We start from the raw sequence: 11,949 nt of genomic DNA, 5'->3' as shown, positions 1-11,949 counted from the left end.
CTGTCATTACTGAGACCATGTGACTGTGGTGTTTGTCAGTATCATGAGAAATACATCTAGAATTGTACGATATGCAGTTTGTTTGTGTTTTTACGTCATGACACAATATCTAAATAACATACAAGCAAAAGTGAAGCCAATAGAAAATCAAACGCAGATATTCAAAACAGATTTAATGTTCAATAAAAGATTGATGGAGAATTATCAAAATATATTTAAGCGACATAATGCAGAAAGTGCTCTCAGTAATACTCTGGCTCCCATTTCCTCCCATTTTCGTAAATACGAGTTGCAGTAAGAAGCTAAAGAACCAAGTCGACAGTTTTTTTTTTACAAGCTAACAAACTAAAAGAGCAGCAAGTAGCCAATGCAGTCATCAATGTATCAAATCACATAACCTGCTACTGATGAAAAACTAGCGAGTCCACAGCTTCATGTACGCAGCCCAACGTACGTTACGCAGAACAGATCAACACGTAAAAACCAGCAAAAGTTATGAGTCATTTGTCCAATAACATCAACAATGCCAACTCTCTCCGGCTGTGGTTGTTGGCGTGTGTGACGCTGGTCTTAATGTTCCAGCACAGTACACCAGAGTTAAATCGTGCAGTTCCAGACATGTCATTCTCCCTATTATTAAGTTGGTGTAACCATCGGAAATTATTTTTAAGCTGCTACTTTAAGGTATAAAACCATCTAGTCTTTGGGTAAAAGTGTGTAAACTTGAAGCATTGCCCAAGCTAACACTCAAAAAGTGAACAGATTCACATGTACTACACTTTATCCGTACCATTATTTCACATTTACCTGTGACCTTGCACAGAGACCTTTGGCTTTCACCTGTCAGCACCTTCAGCATGGACACAAATATCACACTGTGCTGTACACACGTTCAAGTTTTCTCAAGTTTGCTTTCCTTGTTTTAATCACACAACTGATTGTTGTGAGGTCAGGGATTTTATTTTTCCATGCCTTATCTTTACTTACCATTTGTTGGGGTATGTTGTGTGTGTGCCTTGCCTTATCATTGTGCAATGGTAAAATGTCAGTCCACCTGTATAAAAGGAGGCTTGTCCGTCTCCAGTCTTCAGTCTCTAGTCTCCAGTCTTCAGTCTCCAGGTGAGTAACATGATCAAAGACATGCTATCATTTCTATTGCAGCATTTCACTGTAATATCTTCAACCTCAGAGTGACAGGAGTCAAATTGGCTTTTTCTGCACCACTGAGATACTTTATCTTCCACAGTTGACAGCAGCGCCATGACAATGAAGTGGGCCTTTGTTCTGTGTGCCATGGTGGCACTGTCCGATTGCTTTATCCAGTAAGTAGACTACACCGCTCTATTTTTGATTTTCCCGACATCTTAAACCTTCATTAGCTGCTCTGAAATGACACGCATGACACTTAAATTAGCAAGTGTCAGGCCTCTTCTCATGTACTCATGTAGAAAAGGTCTGAACTTTAGTGACACTTCATCTCTAAGTTAGGCTGAGGTGCCTCTCACTGGAAATTCAGAAGAAGCCTTTAGGGCGCTCTGCAGGGAGGCACACAGAGACATCACAAACACACTGAGATGTCGTACCCACACACACGTAACATATCTGTTAGTTATCTAGATTGTCTCGCTATGAGTGATGACTCCAGTAGCAGCACATGTTGTATGAAGTAGAAAATTCTCGCCTCTAGAGTTTCCTGATGGCCAAGACCACGTAACGCGAGCCGATCGAATCCCAGGTGACTGTCTGAGCCAGCGGTTCAAATTTTCAACCAAGGGACAGGAGAGGATATTGGAATTTGTCAGAAGGAGTTTAGTTAAAGCGTAGATTAAAATGAGCACGGCATTCCAGATTCCTACTCATGAGCGGTCACTGGTATTAGGGGGCTGCCCACCTTTGGTTAGATGTTGCTCTTTTTTTCATGTAAATGTCATGATGCAGAGATGTCTCAAACGGTTTACTCTATGTGAGCACTGGCCCTGCAACCTCCAAGACTGATTGAAAACACTTGGTGGCGTTATGATCCATCATTAGAATTAATTTAGATATGTTTTTAATAAATAAAAGTTTATAAATATAGCCGCAAGTGCAGAATTGAAATTGCTGTCTTGTGTGAATCGTAGGCTCGCTCTGGAGAAAGGTCAGACTGCCAGGGAGGTCCTGGAGGAGCAGGGTCTGTGGGAGGAGTACAGGCTCAAGTACCCATACAACCCCATGGCCAAGTTTGACCAGAGCTTTGCAGTAGGCGGCGAGTCCATGACCAATGACGCTGACGTAAGTAACAGAGGCTCAAGCCTAAACAGACCAACTTTTACAAATGTGTGATTTTGGTCCTGAGTAATCTTTGTAACTACTCCTCTTGGCTCCAGCTGGCTTACTATGGAATCATCTCCATTGGAACTCCTCCTCAGTCCTTCAAGGTCATCTTTGACACCGGCTCCTCTAACCTGTGGGTGCCCTCCATCTACTGCAGCAGTACAGCCTGCAGTAAGTGAAACATGTACATGCATATACCTACATAATTACAACTTTTAAACAGACAGACGTTAGATGACTGGTGGGAGGTTCAGTGAGAACATTTTAAGAAGGTTATGTCTTCTTATCTCTCTAATTTGAAGGTGTTTCCAGCATTGACAGATTACACATGGTTGCCTGTGAGCACCAGAAATGGTCATAAGATTTCAAAACTTGGGTTTTGGTTTAGGTTTTTGGATTATCACCAAGGGTCTGAAAGTAACTGGCTGCTAATTTAGGCTGAATAACAAGAGTACAGGAAGGCAGATCACACAGGGAAACTAAAGAGAGAAGGGATCTGATGTGTCTAAGAATGAGCAGAGTTGTGGTTATGCTAATATGTATTTTTTGCACATCTGTAACTGCCTAGACAACCACGACAAGTTCAACCCTGGCCAGAGCAGCACCTACAGAAACAACGGCGGTTCTCTCGATATCCACTATGGCACTGGCAGCATGACCGGCATCCTTGGATACGACACTGTGACGGTGAGAATTTTGAACTACTGGACTTAAACATGGATTATTCCTTTGTCCCACCATGTTCAAAAAGCTACTCTGACGATTTCAAATTGCCACAGCAGAATCTCATATTTCATAGTTTCTAGTCTTGGAAGATGTATATTACCAGCTTTAAGATTCTGCTTCAGTTTGAGATGATTTTAAATCCCTTGATGTCTTGATGTGTGGTTTTCAGGTGGGTGGCCTCGCTGTGAAGAACCAGATCTTCGGTTTGAGTCAGTCCGAAGCTCCCTTCATGCAGTACATGAAAGCTGACGGTATCCTGGGCCTGGCCTACCCACGCCTGTCTGCCTCCGGCGCTACCCTGTCTTCGACAACATGATGAACGAAGGTCTCGTCACCAGGACCTCTTCTCCGTGTACCTGAGCTCGTAAGGACGCCATAGTTCTGTATGTAGGAAATAGGACATATTTCTGGATGTCAAAGAAGCAAACAGCATTGTATCATTTTCTTCAGAAACTTTTACAACTGAGATTGTTAGCTTGTTTATCAGCACATTCTTGCTTTCCACTATAGTAACTCTCAGCAAGGTAGTGTGGTGACCTTCGGTGGCATTGACCCCAACCACTACTATGGCGCCATCACCTGGATTCCCCTCTCCAATGAGCTGTACTGGCAGATCACCGTGGACAGGTAAAGGCAAATCCAAGCAGAGGTTGGCTAAGTGATAAAACGGTATCAAGGGTGTTTGACACGTGTCTTAACTTTCTCCACTTCAGTGTTACTGTCAACGGGCAGGTTGTGGCTTGCAATGGCGGTTGCCAGGCCATCGTGGACACCGGCACTTCCCTGATCGTTGGACCTCAGAGCAGCATCAGCAACATCAACAGATATGTGGGAGCTACCAGCCAGAACGGAGACGTAAGTCAAGTTTTTATTTAAAAAATCGAATTCTCCTGTGTTAACAGATGAGTAGAAATAAATTCCAATGCTCTCTCATTTCGTTCACTTTCTTTTCTCTCTCCCTCTGCAATCAGTATGTTGTCAACTGTAACTCCATCAGCCAAATGCCTGATGTGACCTTCCACATCCACGGACAGCAATTCACCCTCCCAGCCTCGGCCTCATCCAGTCAGGTAAGTGTTTATTTCTCTGGCGCCTTCAGCATTTTCTCCCCCCACTGTTTCCCCCTCCATCTGAAACTCTTCTCCTGAATCCCCCCCCACAGTCTCAATACAACGGCTGCCGTACCGGCCTCGGCAATGGAGGTGACAACCTGTGGATCCTGGGCGATGTCTTCATCAGACAGTACTTTTCCATCTTCAACAGAGCCCAGAACATGGTGGGTCTGGCCCGGGCTAATTAATCAACCTGATGTCAACTCGCAGCAATCAGAGAGCCTTTCAGCAATGATAAATATATCTTAGTGCAATAGCAAGACTTCAAACATGCATGGTTTCCAATGTAACTGTAATATGTGATGATTGAGACTCCAATCTTTTCCCTGTCTTATAAATGATTCAACTTTCTCTAATTTAATAAAAAGAGTAAAATCAGTTTGATTGGTGTTTTGTCATTGAATTGTACCACAGACAGACATGACTAAATCTGTGTGGACAATGAGCTCCCATGACAACTTAAATAAGATGGCAGCCCAAAAAACATCCTTTGATACAAAGGCACTATGGACAAAGGGTGGTCAACAGACTAACTGTGTAACTGAGCACACTGGGTGTTAACCAGATTATATCATGTTCCAGTCTGTCTCATCCAAGTGTTAATAAATCATCATCATATTTAAGGTGAGCAACAACTACTAGAGAAACCGACACAACATAAAGGGTTAACCTTGTAAGAAACAACTTCACACTACACCTATTATACCTTGTCTTGACAGTTTCCATTTGCATTAGTAATTTATTAACTAGCGCGGGTTTGATACCATATGATCTTTTTAAGATCGATTCAGTTCAGGATATTTCAGTGTACAATACCAATTTAGCCTGAATATGAAAGGAATTCTCAGAGAATGAGAGTTGTAAACTGCAAGGAAACCTCCATTTTGAAGAATATTAAGGAAGGCCCTTCGCAATACAATTTCAATGTGTGTAAATACGTGTCCCATTGACTCTCGTGACTGAATCAAACAAATACAAAGTAAACATCAGTACTGTTCAGGTCCTTGTTACCAGTGTTGGTGTTTATTGTTAAAGTGTAAAGTGAGCGCAGGTCAACGAGTTGGGAATGAGAATCTCAGTGTGCTAGAGCAGGAATGTCAACACCACATCCACAACTGTGCTATACTGTAAAATACAGAGAGTTACCTGGTGCTGATCGGCTTAATCAGTATTATGCTTGAATGGAACAGATGTTTATTATGTAAAGTCAAACACTCCAGATTTAAGTGATAACACAGTTCTCTGAGTGTTTTATCAGTTTGAATTCATATTATTGCTTATCAAAAGGAAAGACCTTGACCGGAGAGTAAACACACGAGCACAAACACTGTCATTACTGAGACCATGTGACTGTGGTGTTTGTCAGTATCATGAGAAATACATCTAGAATTGTACGATATGCAGTTTGTTTGTGTTTTTATGTCATGACACAATATCTAAATAACATACAAGCAAAAAAAAAAGGATAATGGCAACCAGTGTGTTCAAGAAGCTCTGCAGAGTTTACACAACAAGCATGGGTGCTCAAAATGGAACTGGCCGCAAGTTCACAAAAGCCAGAACTTATACAAAGAGGTGTTTCATAAAACATAATATGAAAAAAGACATGAAAGACATGAGATCATCATCTGTGTCTGTCCGTCTGCTGTAGCAGTTGGAACAAAACATCACCAAATAAGGGCATGCACCCTGTTTATCAAGGTTATAGCAGTGAGACACCGCCAAATAAGGGTTCCATCCTGTCAGGTAGACAGTATCACAGCAGTGAGACACCTGGTCAGGGGGATTTCCAATACCTTAGACACTGGTCAGTGCAATTTTCCACTACACTTCCCCCTTTGATCATCAATAAAAATATGATCACTAACGAAAAATAATCAAGAAACATCATAATCAACATCATAATTATAGAAGAATATCGACGAGTCTTCAACCCACGCACTTTGCGTATGTACAGGGTCACATCCACCATGGAGAGGTTCTAGAACATCGATGCATGGTGGGGAGGTGCAATAGGTAGCCGCTGCTGTTTTTGTGGAAAGAAAAAAGTTCTTTTCCTGTAATTGAGCAAGCATTTAAAATGAAAATGGAAGGAAATCAGGTCAAACAACATCATCATCTCATTAACCATTATCAAAATTTAACATACTGTATTGATTGGCAAAAGTAACTCATATTAAAATGTAATAAAACATTACATGTCAACATACAGTATATCTAAGGTTGAAAATATCCAGTAAAAACTTTTTAAATTCTTGCTTGGAAGTAAAATTGATTCAGTATGTACAAACTTCATAAAGTAACTTACATCAACCTTAAAAATTCACAGAGCTTCAAATTAAAGCATCATAAAATATGAAGTTGAAAGGATAATTGCAGTAGCAGTTTTTTTCTAGTGAAATCACTAAGAAACACATAAGCAAGCTGGGGGGAGAAAATAACATAAAAAAACTAAAATTGAGTATCGTCATCAGAACCATCTGTGCTGTCAGTGTCCAGGTAGGGAGGGATGGGGAATAAGTTACGGATCAAGGGGACCTGAATCACTTTATCTTGTGTCTAGTCAAATTTGCATGTGCTGGATGGTTCTGAGAGGACACTGTAGGAAAAGAGGAGTTCGTTAGATCATCAGAGACTTTTATAGGAGTGCATCTAGACAGAATAATGTGCAAAACAATAATAGAGGAGATCATGGATAACACGCATAGTGAGCCTCTGAGGCCACACAGCCCTGGATGTGTGGCACTCTCGGTGTGGAAGTATCAGTGTGTGTGCTTTGAGTTGAAGGCGTCATCTGGTCAGATGGAGCTGGTACTCATTTGCAGTGGCTGGCGTGGATCCAGGTGGCTCTTTCAGCAACTTTCACTGCTGTGTGGGTTGTGAGCAGTACCTGGTAGGGCTCTTGCCACCTGTTTCCTGATGTCTGAAAGAGAAGAAGTCAGGTTAGAGCAATAGGACAACATATCATGATCACACAAGTCTGTGGATGGAAGCAGAGAAGACGGAGGATCCACACCAATGTGGGGAGGAGTTGCAAAAAGAATCTCATAAGGTGAAAGATTAGACCTGGGTCGTTTTCTCATCCTCATGTACATCAGCACCAGAGGCAGGACTTTGGTCCTTGCGAGACCTGTGTCTTTCACAGCACTTTGCAAGTTTAGTTTTGAGTGTGCCGTTCTCTCATTCCACAGTTCCACCACTGGCTGGATGATATGCACAGTGTGTTCGCACATCCATAGTTAGATGAGTTGTTTGACAGCTTCGTTTACTAAGTGTCTGCCGTTGTCACTGGAAATTCTGCTAGGAATTCCCTATCGTGGAATAAAGTCTTTTAACAAAGCAAAATGGCAGACAGAAGATCTGTGATGAGACCGTGGTGTGCTATCTTTTTACCAGAAGATGTGAGGAAGTTTCTGTGTTGCCAAAGGGCGCCAAAACCATGAGTTACACCGAACGCATATCTGGAGTCAGTGTAGACTGTGAGTGTTTTACCAGTAGCCAATTTGCATGCTTCCGTGAGTGCGATGAGCTCTACTGCCTGGGCTGAGAGGTGATGAGGAAGAGAACTCAAGAGGAGAACTTCGTTATCTGAACAAACAGAAAAACCAACACAGTTAGTACCAGAGACAGGGTCACGTGTGGCGGACCCATCGACATACAGAATCAAGTCAGAGTTAGAAAGAGGTTCGTCAGAGAGGTCAGGTCGTGGGGAACACTGGACTTGAAGTTCAGCCTCACAGTTGTGTTCTTCCCCCGTCATCATCCGGAAGTGGAAGAAGTGTGGCTGGGTTCAAAGTTGAACAGCGTTTCACTGTGATGTTGGGCATGTCAAGAAGAACAGTGTGATACCGCAACCAGCGAGCAGCAGAGAGATGTGAGGTCTTCTGTTCTGTAAGAATGAGAGACACAGCATGAGGAACAAGGAGTTTCAAGTCAGAGTAACCTACTATGTCTCGTGAGGCAAGGACGGCTTTTTTCACAGGCGGCCACTGCACGCAAACAACGTGGAAGGCCAGCTGCCACCGGATCAAGTTCGGCGGAGAAGTAGGCGACAGGGCGATATTTGTCACCATGAGACTGAAGGAAGACGGAAGTCATGCAGCGGTCTCTTTCATCCACAGCCTGAACAAAAGGTTTGTCAGGGTTAGGGAGAGCAAGAGTGGGAGATTGCTGCAGAGTCTTCTTCAGTGTGACAAATGCCTTGTCTGCCTCTGGAGTCCAAACGACACGTTCGTGAGGAGTGAGTGATTTGCCATGGTACAGAGCACCTAAGGGGGCTTCAAGAAGAGCAAAGTCAGGAATGAACGTTCTACAGAAAGAGCATGTGCCGATGAATGACATGAGTTGTTTCTTCGTCAAGGGTTTAGGTGTGTTAACAATAGCTTCTACTCTCTTATCAGACAGGGATTTGCCATCTTTGGTGACGACATGACCCAGAAACGTGACAGTTTGTTGAACAAACTAGTTTGCTGAGGCTGACTTTATGGCCCTCATGAGCCAGATGTCTCAGCAAAGCGATCGTATCTGTTTCACATTGCTCCTGTGTGGGACTGGCAACTAGTAGATCATCAACATACTGCAAGAGAACTGAACCCGGAGTGAGGATGAGGGGTTCAAGGCTGTTCCTGAGAGCCTGATTGTATAATGATGGAGACTCACAGTAGCCTTGACACAGGCGTGTGAAAATGTAGGCCTTGTTTTCAAAATTAAAAGCTAACCAGTACTGGCTGTCCCTGTAGACAGGAAAACAAAAAAAAAGCATTGGATAAGTCTACAACCGAAAACCACGCTGCATTAGACGGAATTTGGGAAAGCAGCGTGTATGGGTCGGGAACAATAGGTGATCGAGCAATTACAGCATCATTCACAGCCTTCAGATCCTGCACAAACCGCCACTCTGTAGGTTGACCTTTTTCTCTGATCTTCTTAACTAGGAACAGTGGAGTGCGGACCGCTGAATCAGGGCAGGGGACAATTACACCAGCCTGCAAAAAGGATTCAAAAACAGGACGTATCCCCTCCACTGCTTCCTGTCTGAGTGGATATTGTTGTTTGCATGGCCTATAATCAGATTTTGGAGTGATTTTGACTGGATCACAGTTTCTGATGAGGCCCACATCCTATTTGTCCTTTGCCCACAGTGTTTCAGGCAGATCTGAAAGTAAAGGAGAAACATCAGAGGGGCTGGACAACATTGCATAAGAATGAAGGTGATTTTCAGTCACAACATTTGGATGTTAAAGAAACCAATACATACCCAATAACACATTCAATAAACAAATACATACGGAGATCCCTTCCCTTATCCTTATACTTTAAGGCCTCTGACAGTTTGGCTATGTACAGAACTTATAAAACATGTAGGTAAGAAGGCGCAGATTTATCTGTCCTCCCTAACATATTTCCTGTACATAAAGTGAACTTAGGTGACCTTTACAAAATTAAGTTTGTGACCGTTAACACACAGTTCGAGTTGAGGCATTTTCTTAAAAGCATCACTATTGTACTTAACATAAGAACCACAAAGTTGTGTTTGCTCTGGTGTGTGTGTGTGTGTGCGGTTAGTTTAGCAAGCATTTCTTCATTGCTTTAGCTTGTTTGTGTGTGTGTGGTTAGAATTGCAAGCGTTTTCTTCATTGCTTTAGCTTCTGTGTGTGTGTTTCACTTCCCTTTCTCTGATCCTCGGCGGGTAGATTGGTCGTCTCCCCCCCGTCTGCCCCCTCCTCACTTTCTGCATTTCAGTCGGCAGTGAAAGTTCTTGTCTCCCCGTCCTCTCGCTGCTGGGGGCAGTCCCTTGCTCAGTGTCCTTTTTGTCTGTAGACGAAACACTCATCTCTGGCAAGTGGGGGTCGTCGAGAGAAGCCTCTCCCACGGCCATGTCCGCGCCCCTCTCTTCCTGGTACAGTGAAGTTGGCTCTGCTCTCAGCGCTATCTTGTCTGTGTGGCCTTGACAGGGCAGACACAGCCTGCATCATGGTTAGCTGGGCTTTCTGGAGTTTTTGATCCTTTTTCTGCTGAGCTTTGTCTTTGGTTTCTTTGTGTTGACGTTCAGCATGTTCAGCATGACGTCTGACCTCTGTCAAGTGAGCATCCTCAAGCCCGATGCAGGTGTGGCCTACGTCTGCCCGTAGTGGGGGGAGCAGACCATTCAGGGAGGCCTGTTTCAGATGTGTTTCATAAGCCCCTGGCTCGTTGCCAAGGTTGTCAGGTATGGGGATGCCGATGTGTTGATTAAACAGGACGGTCAGACATGTGAGGAAATCTCCTACGGTTTCGCCTGGTTGTTGTTTGCACCCCGTTATTTTGGACATGTCAATTTTATTGGGGAAGGCGGTCCTCAGGGCGTTGAGGAGTGTGTTGAGAGCGTTGACGTATGCTGCATTAACCGCATCATCCCAGTCCGGTGAAGTCAGACGGAGGTCTCCCCCACAGTGCGGACATATCTTTGCAAAGTCAGTGGGGCCTAAAGATGAGGAAGAGGTGGCGTCATCATTCAGTCCTCCCGCTGCCCCATCTCCATAGACTGGGAGAGCGGTGGGTGGAGTCTGAGATGGGCCTGATCGTTGATTGGTGGAGTCTGGTCTCTGCACATCATATGGAGGAGGGTTTTGTCATTGGCGAGGAGGAAGGCAGGCGTCGAGGAGAGGACTGCCACACCCTGTCAAGGGAGAATACAGAGATCTATATGATTTCTTTTCAACTTTCTCAGTTTCCTTCTTGTCAACCTTAGCCATCTGTTTAAATGTTTGTTTTCTGTCCCTACACTCTGCCTCTTTTTCCCACATTGCAAGACACTTCTTATTATCTTCTGTCTTCCCACATTGTGACCTTGATTTATTTTTATTTATTTATTTTTCTTTTTAATTCTTCCTCTCTCTCGAGGAGTTTCTCTCTTAAAAGTTTAATTTTTTCAACAATGAATGACCCGTTATGAGGAAAAGCAAAGTCTCTGGACCATATTGGAAGAAAATGTTACACTTTCCCGTCCTCACTCTTGCAACCATAAAGCCCACCATTTGGACTTTCTGTATGAAATCGTACTCATCCACAATTTCTACATCTTTATCAATTAAGTGTAGGAAATCGTACTCATCCACAATTTCCCTTGAACACTCAATTTAAGACGTGGACGTCTCCACGAATCCTTGTTTCTTTCTCCGGCAAAACAGGAAAAATGCCTTCAACTAGGATGATTGCCACAAGGACGAGTCAGATTAACATCATTAATCCACAATAATCCAGAGAGAATGACTAATACACCCGTTCCAAATAAAACCCTTTAAATGTATTATTTCTTATGTTTGATTTCGTATTTGAGAAATCATCTAAACAGTCATGAAAATCAGAATTTCAACATCTCACCAGATATAAAATGACCAAAGAGAGGTCTTTGGATCCCTGTGAAGAAGGTCCGGAACCCAAGTTATTTCGGCCCTCTCTTCTCTTAACTGTTGGAGGTAGAGGCAGAAGATTTTCTCTCCTGGCTGATCAGCCACCGAAGACTTCTCGGGTCCAGACGATCTTTCAAGGGATCCTGTTCGTGACGCCAAGTTTGTGATGGAAATTCATTTTGAGATTTGAAATAATGAAATTCTCAGACTGGAGTTGCCTTTGAGTCTTTATAATAGTAAGCTCTGCAGAGTTTACACAACAAGCACAGGTGCTCAAAATGGAACTGGCCGCAAGTTCACAAAAGCCAGAACTTATACAAAGAGGCGTTTCATAAAACATAATATGAAAAAAGACAATGAAAGACATGAGATCATCATCTGTGTCTGTCCGTCCGCTGTAGCAGTTG

The 11,949-nt window shown here is 43.3% G+C and overlaps 1 protein-coding gene across 1 annotated transcript; it reads left to right on the top strand.

Moving 5' to 3' along the window:
- The first annotated feature begins 1,123 nt into the window (after positions 1–1,123).
- Positions 1,124–4,464, top strand: LOC118100642 (pepsin A). The gene is given in 11 exon segments (XM_035145957.2): positions 1,124–1,322; positions 2,121–2,271; positions 2,367–2,484; positions 2,882–3,000; positions 3,209–3,332; positions 3,335–3,370; positions 3,373–3,403; positions 3,550–3,666; positions 3,753–3,894; positions 4,011–4,109; positions 4,202–4,464. Coding segments are annotated over 11 exon segments (1,137 nt in total). The 5' UTR covers positions 1,124–1,260; the 3' UTR covers positions 4,340–4,464.
- Positions 4,465–11,949: the final 7,485 nt, after the last annotated feature.

Source organism: Hippoglossus stenolepis, chromosome 21 (genome assembly GCF_022539355.2).
Source record: "Hippoglossus stenolepis isolate QCI-W04-F060 chromosome 21, HSTE1.2, whole genome shotgun sequence".
Taxonomy (NCBI): domain Eukaryota; kingdom Metazoa; phylum Chordata; class Actinopteri; order Pleuronectiformes; family Pleuronectidae; genus Hippoglossus; species Hippoglossus stenolepis.
This window is presented reverse-complemented; position numbering and strand designations above follow the sequence as displayed.